The 18,952-nt window shown below is 38.0% G+C and overlaps 1 protein-coding gene and 1 long non-coding RNA gene across 2 annotated transcripts in view; one reads left to right on the top strand and one right to left on the bottom strand.

Annotated features, from left to right (window-relative positions):
* The window catches only part of bdnf (brain-derived neurotrophic factor), a 27,123-nt gene extending 13,977 nt beyond the window's left edge, over positions 1 to 13,146 (bottom strand). Inside the window, exon 1 of the mRNA XM_079604660.1 lies at positions 12,930 to 13,146. Coding sequence (XP_079460786.1) covers positions 12,930 to 12,977 — 48 coding nt within the window. The 5' untranslated portion in view covers positions 12,978 to 13,146. The remainder of the gene's footprint in view (positions 1 to 12,929) is intronic.
* LOC306994222 overlaps positions 1 to 18,952 on the top strand; it is a 22,648-nt gene extending 3,696 nt beyond the window's left edge. The window contains exons 2-4 of the long non-coding RNA XR_013796635.1: positions 5,278 to 5,426; positions 5,737 to 5,834; positions 18,548 to 18,952. This is a non-coding gene — a long non-coding RNA (uncharacterized lncRNA). The remainder of the gene's footprint in view (positions 1 to 5,277; positions 5,427 to 5,736; positions 5,835 to 18,547) is intronic.

Raw genomic sequence — 18,952 nt, 5'->3', positions numbered from 1 at the left:
GTACATTGCAGAAAGTTCTATAAAAAACCTTCCGTACATACAAAGTGTGTCGTGCCATCCCCCAGCACCCCCCACCCTCCCCGCATCCGCCTCCAGCCCCCCTCCCCCCACATGCCCACACCCACACCACCAACCCACATCTCTATCCCTCTGTCTCATGAACTAAAATTATATTATATATTCATTTTATAAATAATAAAACATATGCATTCAATAAATGAAAACACATTTTTGCCGTTTGGTGTACAATAAATGACAAAAATTAACAATTTAATAATAACATTTCACTCTAGTCAAAGCTTTAAAAAAATAAATTTAATATTTTATGCAGAAGTATTTAGTCATTCACCACTGGATTATTTGTATAATGAAAAACAGGCATTATTTCGTTGAAAAACATGAAATTATGCATGAAATATTTGCTCATAAAAACGGCGCTCGTGACCGTTTTGTTGCATGCCAATAATGATGCTTATAAAATTTGCCCATAAATGACAAGTGTATTACGAAGATCACAATGATAAAACAGCGATAATAAAATCGAGTTATAATATCAGCTGGTATTATTTTCGGACCAGTCCAAAAAACATCTGCTGCTTGTCCCGCTTGATTTGTTACTTTAAAGTCAGATGTTCGATACATTGTTTTTGTAACAACAAAGATTTTCTCGATAACATGTTTCGTACGATTATGACAAGGAAATAAATGTTTAATTGAGAAATTACCGATTTAGCAGTGATGAAAGAAGCTAATGCATCCGAACAAAGAGAAACAGTCATAAGGATCATTTAAAAGCAGCTAAATGACACTGAATGTCTTCCGCCTGATAGACTCTTGATTAACGCAGTGCTGAGGCGCCCGTGGGCTTTCATATCTGTCTGTTTGTCATTCAATCGCTTCACCCTTTAATCAGATTCTTGGATACAAAGAAAAAATCGACCGTAGCCAATATCCTCCGCTCACCCCTCTCAGAAACTGAGACGAATTCCTAAACTTAGTCGGCATAAAAGTCAGAAAATCATCAGCGAAAAGCTCCTTTAAAACGCTGACTGTCCTAATTTCGTCTCAGTGTTGCACAGCTTTCTCCACAATACGCGTGACACCCTCTCAGCCATTTCCTTATCAGGCAATCTTATCGGTGGCTCCATCTAACCCAGTCTGAACAAAATCTGACCACGCCTATCCAAATTCTTATTCACTTTAACTGGAAATATACAGATGAACACACAAACACACTCACTCACACACATAATGTTTTGACCAACGGGCTATTTTTGGCAAGCCAATTCAAAATATTTTAACATGATATGTTATCTGTGGCGAAAGCTTTTAGCTCTAAGTGGTTCCCAACAGTTAGCCGTGTGCACAGACAGACCTGTGCGCTTGGGAGCGAGATGAGCAGGTGATGCTGGAGGAGAGGAGTGGAAATCTCGGGATGAATGAAACGGAGAAGCGGTCCGTAGTAAAAAACACTAGCAATCTGTCCACGATGACGAAGTGCGGAGATGCTACAGACGCGATTACATTGATAGGGCTGGTTGCACCACTTTATGATCGATTCAACGAATAAATTATCCCTCCATGCTAACGAAAACAACATTTAGCTGATAAGAAAGGATGATGAGAGTGACTGCTACGGACAGACAGAGAGACAGACAGACAGACAGACATACAGACAGACAGACAGACAGATAGATAGATAGATAGATAGATAGATAGATAGATAGATAGATAGATAGATAGATAGATAGATAGATAGATAGATAGATAGATAGATAGATAGATCATGATCTTTTCGTTTTCAGCAAGACAATGTAGTGGTAGATGGCAGCTCGTGCTGAGTCGTATATTTTATTAAAGACATACCATATTATTCAGCAAGCAAAGAAAAGCGTGTGCTAGACAATTGCGCATTTAAGACAACAAGAATTCCGCAAGCATTTGATTGTGATGAGGACGGAAAGTCAGCTGGTTTTCACACTTACATGCACAATTTACTTTCTACATTTTGTGTTGCGCTATTGATACCAACTCACATAAAATAATTGCTAATTGTGAACATTTCTATAGGGGTGAATTGCGAGATATAGAAATACATGCATTATTCCGTTTATATGATTTCGTGACAGAACTGTGGCTGTTAATTGAAACAACTTTGTCACCGGTACGTTTTCTGCTCTAGTCAGAGTAAAATCATACGAGTAAGTAGAAGGAAAATGTAAAATGATAGCGCAAGTTTAACATTTCCCTCTACCATCACTACCCAAAGCTGTTCCTCACAGCGTAACATTTTATCTAGCTGTAACCACTAATCAAACTTAAAATAGGCGACGTAAAGTAGTGTCATTTTTTCATGTGCTAGTAAAACATCTGCCCAAGAACGACTGCTAGTAAAAGGGTTGAATAAAACAAACAGGTCTTACCTTTTTAAGAGCTGACAACCACTATCAGTGGTTAGATCTCCAAGACCAATACTTGCATTTCCCAAAGTTAACACTGTGCACCAAGTGGAGCTTGCAAAGTACGCGTACACTACAGCAGCTCTACCATTTCAACTTTCACATGCTCTAAGTGGCGACAAAACTCCAAGCGCAAAGCAGCCCACTATCGACTGGCTCGTTTCCTCGCGTTTGCTTTTTTTTTTTTTTTCACCGGTCTCCCTCCGAAAGCGAAAAAAGAAGGAAAAAGTGGAACAATTCCCTAGCTTTGGCAAAAAACCCCTGCAAAACACAAAAGGCGATGTCCACTCACTCCGTGTTAGTCCTCAGCGTGCAACGACTCCGGTGCCTCTGTCCAAAGTGCTGAAATCATAGCACAGCTAAGGTTACTTAGAGGCAAAAATCTATACTTTCGTTAAGTGCCACTTGATATTGCTTTACTCTATTGCTTCCCCACGCCTTGTCACGTGAATATATCATTGGCAAGCCCGTCCTGTTAATATTTGATCACATGTTAGTCGGTGGGTTTCTTATCAACAGAATCACTTATCTGAAAAGTCGCTCATAACCCTCTAAAAAGGAGTCCCCCCAAAAGGCTTGAAAACTATGTCCTCAAATCACACAGTGATAGCGTCTTGGTGCTCTGCTTTTGTCCTGCAGGGATGGACATGTCTACACATGTTGCTTTTTCATTGACAGAGAGCACTTGTAAAAAAATGATATTCAGAATAAAGGCTAAAAGCCCAATAGGCATCAAAGCGCAGATTGGCACACAGCGCAACAAAGGCAAAACCCCAATTAGAATGTATATTCTCTACGGCTGTGTATGTGTCTGCGTTTGCCTCGCTCAGATTTTTTTTCTCTACCTACGAATCACAGAAAAAAGCAGCAATACAAAGTTTTACATTCATGTTAGCAAACCAGAACCCTTGTTTAAGTAGCCTTCAGCGTTAGGGTCCATAAGCACGAGAGCACTCGTAAATGTCGTACATCAAAATCTGTTCTTTTGATTACCAACACTACAGTGTAAACACAAGCCATGCCATTTGGAGTAATTATTCCTTTAAGTCTAGTATTTCCATGCTACTTACCATTTTCCACTATGCTGTCCTGGAGATAGAAGTGTCTTAATATCCACACACTCCAACAGATGCTGGTAGGTAATGTGTCTTGTTTGAAGTCATCATATGAGAACTTCTGCCGTGCTCAGAAGATCGCCCACCACTTGGGTGACTTATGAATCTAATAACCCTTTGCAATATCCGCGTGCTTAAACTCTCTAACACCTTGGTGACTGTTGCGACAGGACAAATAGCAACCAGTCGCGATTTACCCAAAACCCCTGTACAGATTTACGCAGTGCCCTCGCTCAGAGAAACGTGAATCTTACGTGATTGAAATAAGCTAAGGCAGTCGAGTTTATGTGGGAATTAAACTGACCAGCAACTACAACCCCGAGATGCTGAGTGAAAATGAATGACCATTAGAAAAGTTGCGCATCCAAGACAGCAATGTGCACTTTTTTTCGCTTGTCTGTGCGTGCATTGCGCGTGATATGTCAACATTACGCAAAGCCGGTACAGTTCACGACATTTTAAATCTGGCTGCTTTCCCAGCTGAGGGAGAAGTCAGGTAAGATCACATTTCACAATCTTATTTTCTGCCAAGTAGCACTAAGTTCTCGGGAGACTTGTTGCTGCTACTGCAAAGCTGTGGTATTGAAAGTCAAACAGAGGAAAAACATGGTTTTAAGTACCATACTTACATCTGAGCAATACAGTTTTGAGCTTCGTTTTGTGTGTACTATAGGAAAAGAAAAAAGCTGAATCCTCGTCAGTCTTGAGGCACGCTGTCAACTTAAAGAAATGACAACGTTATTATCCCCCAGTACGCCTTTATCTTAACATAAAGAATGAAATGGAAGTCACGAAATCGAAGTACGACCGTTGTCTGTTATCAGTAAAATTCCATCAGAGCGCGAACACTCAGACATCTAATTGTTATGCAGTGACGAGGCGCTATGCTTGGATGTGTCCTACAAATGTGCTGGAAAGTAACATGAGTAATAGGTGGTATTTACCCGCGTATGATCCAAGATTCGTTCGAGCCGGAGAGTTGTAAAGACACGAAACCCTATTGTATTTATAACTCAGAGCAACAGTAAACAGAATGCTGAGGCAACACAGACATACAAAGTAAACGTGCTGGAGGGAAAGAAAAGGAGAAAAAGTTCAACAGATCAGTGGACAGACCCCTTTCTCACATAAACTTATTTTCTGGTTAGCATTAACAGAAATAGTTTCCTCTAAAAGTTCAAATTGCTGCTTTGATTCAACAAGTTCCTTCCTTCCTTCCTTCCTTCCTTCCTTCCTTCCTTCCTTCCTTCCTTCCTTCCTTCCTTCCTTCAATTAACCATTCATATATGGGACCATGGATTACTATATATTATATAATATATATGGCAATTGATCCCTTCATATCAGACAGGAAATGAATGCAAACAGGCTGGCTTTGTGTTTCTCATCTTGGGTTTGCTTTAGTTCAAGAAAAAGCCTGTCTACTTAAGATATAATGCAATTTGCAACAGCATTTTTGTTACAGACCATCTTACATTGTTTTTTAAAGTTTTTTTCAAGAGTTTTTAGATGCACTTTTAATGTATTTTTCATGTGTTTTTGTATTAAATAAGTTATGATAATATCGGAAACTGCTTATCTTTTTTTTTTTTTTTGTGAGTGTTTCTTTTAAAGGTTTATTTACTTTTTGTATTTGAACATTTGTCTGTTACTGAGTTTCCTGCCTCAAATTTGTCCCTGCGTGACTCGTTTTTCTCTCGCAGGTCTTGGTGCACTGCAGACTAACACGTTCTAGTTCTCCGTGATCAGATGAGGATCAACAATGCTCTGTCTGGACACATTAATGAGCATAGATATTACGGAAGACATTTTTTGAAGAATGAAAGGCTCAAGGTTGAAAACACTGTCACGGGTGAGTATAGTTTGTGGAGTATAGATATCTCAAATGAAGACCGTCGAGACAGATGAAGGAGAGCTATGTTGCTTAGGGACATGGTCCTTGAAGCGGTTAAACAGAATAAATTGCTTTAAATAATAATACAACTCTTGTGGAGGGTTCAGGGCCAGTACTGAGGACACCACACTAATTGTCTTCTAAATGTCTAAACACATCCAGAACCTCCCTCATAACCCGTCATCACTTCCTCTTCTTTCTCAAAGCCGCATCATTTCATCACTCCAGTCTTCCTTTCCTCTCCTCCGTTCTTTCCACGCTCCCACAGTTTTCACAGGCACCCTGGATGACTCACATGCGGCCCTCTGCACCACCTCTGCCCTCCCCCGTAACTCCTAAAGAGATACCCAGAACCTCAAACTACAGGTCAGTTAGACCACCAGCACCGTCTCCTACCTAAGACTGCACCCACTCTCATCGACACCTTACATTTTTATATATTACAGTAATATATTTAAGCATCTGACACACACACACACACACACACACACACACACACACACACACACACACACACACACACACACACACACACACACACACACACACACACACACACACACACACACACACACACACACACACACACACACACACACACACAAACAAACAAACAAACAAACACAATCTTAGATCCTGTTGTGAACAGTGTGAGCCCAAATATGAGCTTTAATTCAGATGTGTTCTCTTCAACTTATTTTTAATTATGACAGTAAAATAATTTTAGTTAGACATTTTGGGGGTTAGGTGACAAAAGCTTGAAGACAATAGTGCACTGAATTTTTTTTGTGGAGAATTAATTACAGTAGTAGATTTTACAAATAATTAAAATGAAATTAAACATTCTGAAATATACAAAAATAGGGAGATCTTCACCGGAAGTGAGCAATACTGTGCATCTTTGTAGAAACCACGAAACTTAGGTTTAACAAGAAAAAAAGTCCCTTATTAAAATAAACTTTGGGAGGAGAAGGTAGAAAGGTCTATCCTATAACTCTATACTGTCACAATATGTAAAATAATTTCTCTGGCTAGTTTGATTTGAACCCAATGTTGTCTTTATCCAGGTCACCTGAGCTCGCTTGTTTGTCATGCCTAATTACATTTGCTTCGCTCAGTCTCCAAAATCATTATGAGAACTGAAGTGTATGGCAGCCAAAAGAATTGCACCGTCAGCATTTCTGAGCCCCCTTCTTCACTCCATTTACCAACCACTATTAAGAGTGGATGGGTCCGTGGGGAATGCCGTATCATTTCTCTGTTTCAATTTGTGTTCCATAAATATCAGTAATGGGGCTTGCACGTCACAACTTACACAGTACCTGGCAGTAAAAATAACCCTCAGCAGTGGGTGTGTGCACGTGTCGGTGGAAGGATGCATCTCGTCTTCTATAGGGCTGAAGGGACATCTATTGTTTCTTCACTTCATTTCTCCCTCATCCTCACTCTCTCACAGCTGCGTTCTGGTGTCGGGCTCTACTGTTTAAGCTATGAGTTCAACTCTGACACAGGCACCCTAGAATGCATAACATACATATTCAGTGTTCATAAATATAAATTGTCACATAAACAGGGGAAAATGACAGATTCAACCAGATGGGTTTGTATTCAGACTAATAGGGGTGGGGGGTGGGGATATAGAACATATATAGATATATAATCACGTGTGAGATAACATTTTAATGCAAGGGTGAAGTAAACCTGACACCCCATCCTCCTTTTTTTCAAATTGTTCATACACAATAGCTTATATCTTATATTCACTATTTCTTATATCTTATATTCACTTTTTGTACTATAGGCCTATAACAAATCTGCACGCACAAAACTTTTCTGAAGATTTCAGCAGAATTGGAATGCCTGTGATTCACAAAGGTCTACATATCCCAGGTGAATCCTATTACGCTTTAAAACCATTGCTTAAAAATCTAAGCAGCAAAATGTGAAAAGACTTACTTATTGTTTCCCAGTGCTTAGATCTGGGATTTGATATTCACACTGGAATTCTTCAGTGGCAGATCCTACCTAGATAATCCTCATGATTTAAAATAGTAAAGCATCTAGTGATTTGTGATGAAGAAGTGCCAGTGACTGAATCACATAGGGAGGTGGATCTTTATATTATAATGAGTCATAATGCAGTGTTAAAACTTATGATGATGTCAAACTTGTTATGACTATAAGACTGATGACAAAAAGTCCATCACAGTCACTCCTCTAACATTTATCAACAATCTTTTTTTAGATAAAGTTTTTTTGTCATTATGTTTAGTGAACTTTTGATAGAGATGCTTTCAGATATATGGGCGTATTCTATTCTATTCTATTCTATTCTATTCTATTCTATTCTATTCTATTCTATTCTATTCTATTCTATTCTATTCTATATTTTCTAAGATTATACCTAAAGCGGATCTGAAAAGCAGTCATCACTCAAATCAGCATTTTACTATTAATTCTCTCTACCAGGCAACAGTTTCCAGCTAGTAGCACATCAACACAATTTACATACTGTATCAACACGACATGGCTAACAGCCGGCTGTGAAGCTGCTTAAGAAAAAACACACACACACACACACACACACACACACACACACACACAGTGGTGTAAATTGAGAAACTACTAGTACTGGAGCTTGCGACAGAAATCAAATGTTTAATTTGAGTATTGAGCTTGTGTTACTGGGTACAATATGCTTCCTAAATAGATACACTCACTCTGTGGCCATTATAATAGGCTTTTAAGTTATTTACAAGCTCTTATCTATAGCATTCATATGGTTTCACAAATGCACACACAGACAATCTTAGCATTAATGTAAGTGCACAGCATTGGATACGCATATATTTAAAATGCGAAAGATCTAGGAGTCACCATACATGTACTGAGAGAAACATGTCTGAGTGCACATGCAAATATGCACAAACACAAGTACAAACACATATTCATTTGCACTGTATATGATAACAGTTAATGTAGGCTACTAGGTTATGTAAGTTGATGTAGCAAATTAGCTCAAGGGAAATATGAATAATTAATTATAACTCATTATAATTAATTATAAATATTGGGATCAGTTAATAGAATTAACTGGATGTAGCAGAACTAATACCACTATCAACTAACCTGTTCGTCCAGCAAACGCTTAGTATTAATTATTTATTAATTCTAAGAAATGTTAATTTCCGGGGTATGGAAAATCACTTTCATACTGTACAGTACTACTCAGAGCATGTAGCCAAAATCTGCATGATTAGGGACTCCAGTATATGAACACGAACCACAAACAACTTTAAATGCGACATGAACAAGACTTTATTAACTAGACTGAACACGTAGACTAACCTAGCATACACACACACACACACACACACACACACACACATGGTGGTCATACCCCCCAATACAGTAAAACTGCACATTTTAGAGTGGCCTTTTATTGTGGCCAGCCTAAGGCACACCTGTGCAATAATCATGCTGTCTAATCAGCATCTTGATTTATATTAAATTATAATCCATATAATTTAAAGCAAAAAATGTTTTAACTACAACCAATGTTCCCTCACCCATAGGTGCTGCAGTTTATTTGACTAGTCTTATTTGCATGCTTTTCAATAGTTGAGGTTTGTAAGGGCCAACAACAGTGAGGTTTTGTTTATTTGCATCTCAGAGTACATGGCCATCTAATATTGATCTGTTCATCATACAGCCATAAGCATCGCTGTTTATAGTTATATCGGTAAAACCCTTTGCTAAATGGACAAAATAGGACAAACACAAAATGAGACAATTAATCCATTAGGTACCAATACATCAAAGACCGTTGTTCTTTTTATAAGGTCTGAGACATGAAAGCTGCAAGTCTCAAGAGCATATGTGCTTGCACTGTTTTTATTTATCCGGTGAGTCAGTGGCCATTTTCGTTGGCCATTTTAGTTAGAATTTGGTCTCTTGTGGTACTATTGGCAGTTGAAAAAAGTTTCCTAATAGAGTTCATTTTTTTAATTATGACTTGACAGTGTGAAAGAGACAAATAAAATAAATGACTATTCTTGTATTGTACTGATAACCTCACCTATAGAAAATAATGAAAAGTTCATCCAAAATGTACAATTCTTCTGTTGCTTCAAGCCTGAATGGCTTACTTTCTTTGGTGGAACAAAAAGTACATTTTAAATAATGCACTGGTCACTCTTTTTTATGCACAAAAAATGAAACTGGAATTATTTTTTTTGTCAAATCTGTTTAATGAATCACTTTATTTGATTCTCAAAACCAGTCTGAATGATTCATCAAACTGTTCAAGATTCAAAGATCTTGAGAGAGAGTATCAGTCATTTTCATCAGAAATGTCCTTTTTGGTGAATGGTCCTTTTAAAACAAAACTGAGGACATGAGCCTCTTCACATTCATTAACCACTAAACTATTGGTTTTGTTCAAGTTGAGTCACAACAACATAATTTGCAATGTATTATAATGCAAATTGCCTGACATTTTTGTTGCATCATCATTTGCAACTTACCATTAAGACTAATGGCATATTAGTTACTTCCTTGACTAGCTTTGTTATTTTAGCCTTGTCTTAAGGACCAGGTGCTAACTAAATGTTGTAATTGGGCCTGTAATTCTGTTTTGACACAGAGCGAACATGTGAGCACTTGGCGTGATGCCACTTGTTTCTGTTACACTGTATAGCAATTTCCAACATGTCCATTCCCTCACGTTTGGCATGCATACAATTAAACATGCAGACACAAATGCCGCCCTCCCCATAACGCTATAATAATAGATAGCTCGCTCAATGGTCTAAAGTAAGGCCATTAAAGTGAATAAAGGCGGGAGTTGCTGAAAGGCTGGGAATTGTAAAAGACAATACTAAAAGAGTGGGATTTCTTCCCTGTTGGTCTGTTAGGGATATCCTACTCCAAATGCTTCTCTCTATACATCAAAGGGCTGCCGGAAAGAAAAGCATGCTTGTCGAGGGTGAACAAACTGCCTCCTTTGTGCCGCCTCCCAGCCAAACTCAACCAACACAAAGCAGTTGGATGTAATAAACTGCAAAAAGAAGCCCAGCACTATTTAGATGACATGCTCTGCTCTGGTGCTTGGCTGCGCACCTTTGTCTCCCTTTAGCTTGGACCGACATATAATATTACTGCATCGAAATCCTCTTAGACTCCTGGAAACAGGGTCCGATTACAACCAGCCCCCCCAATACCTCCCTTTGGTTCTTTTCTTCCTTTAAACTAAGCAAAGTTGATATCTGTCTGATAAGACATAGACTGTTAACACTTTAGTTTTAAGCCTGTGGCTGTATAGTAGGGAGTGGTCAGACAGATTCAAGATGGTTTCAATACAATGGAAATGATTGTATGTCAGTCATCTGACATAGAATCAAATAATGTGTTTAACCATATATAGTAGCCTATGCTGCAGTACGATGAATAAAAAATATAAGACAAGTACAGTATTTACAGTCCTCAGTCAACAGTTTGCATGGAGACAAGTTTTGTCCCCACTTAAGTCATGTGGAATGTTACTGATTTTACAGTACTTTATAAGCATTTTTAGGTCAAAATAAATCTCATAAGAATGTATAGGTCAAAACCACCAAATGAATGCAAAACCTCACACTTTGTTTAAAATGCTCTGTAATATCAAGTCCAGCTTAAAGGATAATCCACTCAAAAATGTAAATTAAAATCATTTAATTATTCTTATGTCGTTCCAAATCTATATGATTTTTTTTCCATTAATTGGAACACACACATACATTTGAAGGTGGATAGCCATTGCATGAAAAAATAAGTGAGTTATTTTTATAAGTGACTTTCCAAAGTGTATTCTTTTGTGTTCCACAGAAGAAAGTAAGTCATACAGGTTTGGATCGACATGAGGGTGATTAAACGATGACAGAATATATATCATTTCACAATGTGAACATATACCATCACATCACACTATCGGACGCTTCATGTATGGCAGGTCTAATCAGCTAGAAGAGCTGCGCGAGTCTCTCATTAGCTCTTCATCTCACTCCCCATGGGTAAAGTGCTGCCTTTCAATAGAAATGTTCAAAGAGAGGCTAGATTTGGAAGGGCATCGAGGGGAAGGACTGTGGGGCTCGGGGTCCTGCTGGGTGACAGAGCTCTCTGGCCACGTATATTTGGTAAGGATACCTGGGCGCATGCTGGATTTCGCCATGTTTGTGTGGAGAGAATATAACAGCCTTAAAGTGATGTTATGACTCATCCCCAGGGTCATTTGCTCTCGCTGCAAATGAGAGTGGGTGTCTCACTAACTTGCAGATATAAACTGGATATTGTTTTCATTATTCTACTGCTATATTTGGTAAAGGAGGAGAACGCAGCAGAGAGAGACATAATAAAGCCTATAAGAACGTTTGCATCAAGACACTCCCTCGCTCTCTCGCACGTTCCTCCTTCCCTCCTCATGAGACCAGATGTTTAGCGTCAAACCTTCGCAAATGTCAGCTTGTCATGACGGGATGGACATTTGCCCTTGGATTCTGACGCCAGGAGTTACCTAATCAACACAGGTCCTTTGTGACTCAGTCAACTGAAGTAAAAAAAAAAAGGGCTTTTTGAAAAAAACAAATGACCCCTATTGGTGCAAAACACCACAACGAAACGTCAAATCCTCAGCGATGATCTCCACGCTAATAATCAAATCCAGTGTCCACATTATGTGCCATTTTTCATTTCACTGTCAAACCTCAGGACATTTTCACCCTCAGGATAAGGCAATAGACAGCCTTTAGGTGTTCTCACAATAAGAGCGAGGTCGTCAGGGACTGACTCATCAACACTAATGCCCATACAGTCGTCCTATTTATTGACCCACTGAATGGTAACGTAGCGACAACAATTTAATTTGGAGGGAAATTGAGTATACGTAGGAGTATGGTGGGAAGAAATAATAGAAACAGGCAAAGAATATGATACCTCATTTTGTTTCAACACGCATTTCTGCCTGCAATTTACTACAAATTATTCTGCAAAGCCAATCTTAAGTTCATCAAGTACGTATGTAACCATAACTACACACACTACCTTTGCCCTTCACATGATCCATACTCAAAATGCAATCACCTGCTGTCATGCGATGGGATATTGTGGTGTTCCTGTATTTTGGTTTGAATATATTTGAATGGAAGGTGCATTGTTTTCACTCTGCGCTTGGCCTCTTTCTGCCCTGTGACGTAACGACACACCTTTTGTTTGCAAGGTTCGTACTCGTTACAGTCGAACAATGCGCTCACCATTTAAAACAAGAACATTCTCATTATTCTTCATCTGTAATTACTGCTCACCTAAATACTTCAGGTTGGGCCATCTTATCTGCACATCTTTTTCCTGTATCTGCCGGGCTGTGTTTCTGTGGGACCTCTCAAGGAACTAATATTGCATCAGAATGCTAATTGCCATCAGGCTTACCTTAATGCTGTGGCGTGCTGCTAGGTAGTGTCGGACCGGTGGTCCCATTTGACTGGGTCTGATTTCGGAAAACGCGCCAGATCCACGGATTCTCTCCCTGCTCCAGGAATTTTGATATTCGTCTGAGTGGCGGAGCTTGCAGGGAGCATTAGGGAGCGGGTCGATCTCCCACGTACCCTGCTTTACATTTCAAATCTTAGCTTATCCAAGGATTTCCATACCATCTATTTGAATATTTTCCACTCTGAAAGCTGGGAATTAGTGTGCTGAAACAGTCCTGTTTCATAATCCTTCGTATGAAAGTCACAAACTTCGTGATAATAGATGCCCGCCATCCCCGCGACAAAGGAAAATCATACATGAGATCTTAATGTCTCCACTGTTTCTCCTGGAGAGCAATGAGAATAAATGGAGAGTAAACAGAAACTTTTAAGTTCTCATCTTCTCAGATTTGTCTCCCTCTCACAATGTGACTCTGTCAAAAAGGGTTCTGCACGATTTCAGTATAAATTCAAACATTATTTATTATTAAATTTGTCTATGAACAGTCTATCTGGGCTGTTATCCACAATTTAATTTAGTAAAAAAGTTAAATTGTTTGTATTGTTACAAAAGGAAATAAAATGTGATTAATCTGCACTAAATTCTGTTTGCATCCAGCTTTTCCAATATAGCCATAGATTGTCTTCATATAGAAAGCCATTGTTTTTTTCTTTTGTTTGTGCAACAATTTCATAATTATATGATTATCCATTACTCACCCAGTTTCTAAAAGATAATGCATCAAAGACTTACAGGCACACCTGCTTGTGGTTTGCATAATAATCAATCCTTCCCTGCAGGAGCTACACGCAGACAAAGGCCAACATTTAATTTGATGACCTTTAACCTGATGCATATTCTTTACGCTCAGTTTGGTGGATAATAATAGTTAAATGGGATAAATATATATAAATCCCATAACAACATTGACCAGTTGACTATCACAAGTATAGACATGAAACGGCTCTTTTAATTGACTTTTTCAAGTGAAAAGTCATTAATTACTTAGTAATGTATTACACACACACACACACACACACACACACACACACACACACACACACACACACACACACACACACACACACACACACACACACACACACACACACACACACTCTCTCTCTATCTATCTATCTATCTATATATATATATATATCTATATATATATATATATATAATATATATATGTGTGTGCGTGTGTGTGTGTGTGTGTAAATATTTTACACTGTTGTTAATGTAATTAAAGTTCTTTTCTTATCTTTATTTTTCTCCTTTCTTACTTGTTCTCTAAAGACTTGTGGCTATCAGTGGCATTTACTGCAACTCACATTGAGGCCATCATTGAGTCAGCATCTATTTCTGGGTTCGTCTCAGGTGTTCCTGCTAATCAAATCACACTTATTCATTATCTTCATCCTTTCAGGCATTCGACTCTACCATCCTGCTATGTCTTTCCCCCTCCCTGTCGCTCTCACCCTCAGCTTTTAGATTCAGCCTATTTGTCTTTTTAATTCTAAAACACTGTGTTCCTTTCGAGCCAGTCGTTGTCCCCGCACCGCTTCACCCCAACATGCAGTATCTTCTGATAAGGCCTTTTAAATGATTGCTTTTTCTGTTAAAAAGACATGGACGTCAAAGAAGATTAGAAGTTGAGGATTAGTTTAAAAGATAATGTTACAACAAGAGATAAAGGAATATAGGAAGGATAAAGGACGCAAATAAGACAAGCCATGTTAAACCATTTCATGAACTTCAATACTACTGTTAATCTTGCTTCAAATTGTGTTTTTTTTTTTCATCTGCTAGTACGCCAGTATGATGCATTATGACACTGCACACCCACACGCAAATCTGTGCAATATAACTTCAGGTCAGATGTAGTGATACGCACGACCACAGAATTGTTCAAGAAGTTATCAAGGCTGCATCATCTCTGAAGTGTTAGCTGGCAAACTCCACTTTCTCCCTCTCATGTTGGAAGTACACTGGTGCTGAAGTCTGTAATCCTCCCGGTACGGTACCAAAAGCATGGCATCTGTGATGTGAGCCGGCTGGCTACGCTGCACCGTAGGAGGTACTGCGTGTGTTTGTTTACATTGCGGCGGGGGCATGTTAGCCTGTGTTACGCCACTCACCTGTCACAAAAACAGCCAGGAGCAAATCTGCTTTGAAATCCTGGAGAACGCCCACCCAAACCTCTATGCTTTTTCCTTGCTTCATTCTGTCGTGGCCACACCACACTCATGTCCTTCTTATAACTTCATACATGGCAATATTAAAATGATGTTTAAAAAAGAGAGAAGTGCATGTAAACCTAAAGCTAAACAATATCTGGTGATAATACACAGTTCCCCCCACACTACTACCCTTTAATATATAACTTTATCAACTATCTCCGTGAAAAGATTTCTTTATCAACTCACCTCAACTCAACTCAAAAAATAAAACGTTTGTTTGTAATCCCATCAAAGTCAAACTTTAGGGCTTTTTGACGCACTTTACACGTGCATCTTTTTCAACCATTTATATCACAAAACAATGCATGTGAAGTCTCTTGAGGCCCTCTGATAAGACAATGACTTCAACGTGATCTCATTCTACCTGCAGTTGCTAAGCAACATCCACCTCCAACCTCTCACTTCGTCTTATTGGACAATCTTGGAAACACAGCTGTCAGCTCATTGGCTCAGAGGAAGTTAATAAACTTTAGTCACAGCCTTCCCCTTTCAGAAAAAAAGGGGAAAAAAGCACAGTGTACAATTTTTGTGAATGAGAGAGGAGGAACATAAGCAGGTGCTTGAGCAAACTCTTAAAAATAAAGCAGACAATGAAAGCATGCTGCAAACTGACAGTTATGAGACTGATATCAAAGTTAAAGAAGAGACGTTTCCAGTATTTTAGCTGGCATTGTGTTTCACCCAAGAGATCGGAGCTTAAGAGACACTAAAAGAGGGAGGCAGGTGTCCGATTGCACGTTCAATATCAGTCTTTTGTGATGTTCGGCTGTGGGAATATGAAAACAGCGACCAAAGGAGCATTATGTAGTATCTCATTACTGTTTAGTCTGCGATTCAAAATTCTCAACAATAGTTGCACCAGTGATCAATACTAGATGGTTTATGGTAGTTTCCCAAATCACTGGAGCAATTCTGGCGTTCACCTTCTTTAAAGAGAAATCAAAATGAGATTAGAGAGATTTATGAATACATTTTTATTTATTCATACTTTCATGCGAATAAATCCTCTCAAAAACATGAAATAATTAACTAAATAAATTGTCAGAGTAAAAAATCCTCAGGTTTAGAGTTGCTTTAAATTGAAACAACAACAAATTTAGAAAATTATTTTAAAAAAGAACAAAGATTGAAAATCTTTCGGTAGTATAAAAAATATCTGATGTGACAGATGAATTGACAGATGTAAACTCCAATATGTGACCAGTAATATGTAATTTTATATTTGTGACATTTAATTTTTTTTGTTTTCATCAGTGTTGTTAATTGATGTATGATGTTAAACAGCTTCATTCTGAGTACACCAAAGACGAGAAATGTAACGATAAAGATTAGAAAGTTTAAATGTAAAAGAATAGCAGAGACCACACCACAACTATAATGATAACCAGTGCTGGGTAGTAACTGTAATCTGAATTACATTCCTAAAATTAAATACTTGTAATTACATTACATTTTAAAATAGCCTAATCAGTTACTTTTTATTGATCATGATTAGGCTACTTAATATTCTCCTATAATTTTATCTTTTCAACTATTAATCTAAAATCTTTTAAAACTATTAAGTTAGGCAGCTATAATTACATGAAAAATGAAGAGGGTGCAAAGCACTTATTAACTTTTTTGTTAATAAGTTAACAAATGTTCAATTATGATAAAAAATAGTATTTTTCAGTTTGAGAAAGACTGACACATAATTCACTTCACTCTACAATATTATTCTATTCAAATAAATGTGATAAGTTGGTATTTAACTTTAAAGAGCTCTAGCATTTAACACGGCAGACGACAAGACTGCAGCGTGTTTATAATGAACAACATTATTCTGCGTTGGTGTGGACACTAATATAGTTAGCCTATTGTTCTTGGTGTGAACGGAAAGTCTGCAACTTAAGATCTGAAGGGACATTTAAATGGATGTAAATGTGATAATTCTGTTAAATACTGAATAGGACTAATATACCTGATAAATGCATTTTGAAAAGTAATTTGAATTGTGATAAAAATAATCTTTTTTAATTTTTACAGTACAGAAGGTAGTTGAACACCTTCTATAACGGAGTACGTGATGAGTCTCTCCCAAATCCTGTTGAAGACTGTCTGTGGAGGTCCTCAAATTTCTGGTCTGGCTTATTCTCCGTCAATATACGGATCAATTGCTCAGTCACCATAAAATCAAAATAGACCATTCACATTTTTTATGGAATATTGTAATATTTTTATTATAAATGATTTAACAATTTTTTTTTGTTAAATTCATGTTCTTGTCATCTTTCATCAAAATAACTTCCCCTGTCTCTTGCAACACATGAGATCACAGTAATAGCAAACCATAATGATCTAACCATCCAATTAATTTCCCATGGACAAAATCAAGTCCCGCCCTACAATATTTCGAGAAGCTTTCATTATCACAATAGGGAAGAAAAGACTATAGCAACTTTCGTTTCATGCCGACTTTCATGCTATCATAAATGGAGGAGAGAGAGATTGTGAGTAGTAATAGTTTGTGTGGTTTTGGCTTTGTGCTTGACATGGCTTCACAGCTGTCAGGTGGTCCGCCCATTACACCACTAGATATTTTTTCAAATAATGCATTATGTTAAAAATGAATGAATTGGATTGTCAAATCCAAAATGCATGAAAGCAGTGCAGAGCCTAACTGTACTAACATTCCAGGTGTTGAGAAGGGTGATGCCTGGACCAGCCTTATGAACATGTTTCCATTCAGGCGACTTTTTCATGCGTTTGGGTGCTCCTGCTGTCACTTCTTTCTTTGCTGTTATTCTATAGTTAAGTTTCCTTCTCCTTTGCAGAGCAGCCACTCACTGCGAGACAATTCAGCAAATACCATGAAACGTTTTATTCTAAATTACATTCCACATTTCTTCTTGAAATGTCAAAATGATCAGTCTTTCACAATTAATTCTTCAATTATGTAAGCATATGTGAATATCAAAATGTAAATATATTCCATTAAAATGCCTTGAGAAACTGCATCCTTCTGTACAATTTAATAAAAAAACAAAAAGGACACATTTAAACATTATTTTTCTAGCGCACTGGGAGGCCAAACTGGTGAAACTTTATGGATGTGCTGCTCTGTATGCCATGAGCCCAGTACTTCTTATCTTCCTGTAGGCGTATTACATAATTATCTGTTAATAATAGCCTCATTACCAGAATTGATTACTGTTAATTCCATAGGCATGATGTTAGAACCAGGGTAGCGATTCACTGCACAACTGATAGTCTCTCAAACATACAAAAATATCCAATTTATATAGACAGATAAAGCGATAATATTTATAACACTGCTTTCTTCTCTCTTACCTGCAGCAAGGATTGACAACTCCAAACAATATGCTAAACCAAAACATTGGCTCAGAATCCTGTTCTGGTTGAAGAAGAATAGAAGTACTTCTATAGAACCTCATTGTATTATTGGATAAGTTAAAGAGTTTGAAAATTAAACGGGCCACATTCCTGACGGGAGGCTCAATTTTCTTTTGGTTCAGACAGATGGTATGCAGGAAGTGGACCCCAAACCACCAGACTCCCTTTATGTCTTATGTGGGCTAAACCCAATCTCTGAACACACTGAAAAGCATATCAACCAGCAAAAAACAAGATGACCGAACAGCTTTGTAAGACAGTTAGAAGTGAAGATGAATGAAAAATGGTTAAATGGACTGAACTAATAGGTTTTGATGTGCAGCTGAATGAATGTTACAATGCAACATG

Source organism: Phoxinus phoxinus (genome assembly GCF_949152265.1).
Source record: "Phoxinus phoxinus genome assembly, chromosome: 2".
NCBI lineage: Eukaryota > Metazoa > Chordata > Actinopteri > Cypriniformes > Leuciscidae > Phoxinus > Phoxinus phoxinus.
The sequence above is the reverse complement of the archived record's forward strand: the minus strand, read 5'-3'. Positions and strand labels throughout refer to the sequence as shown.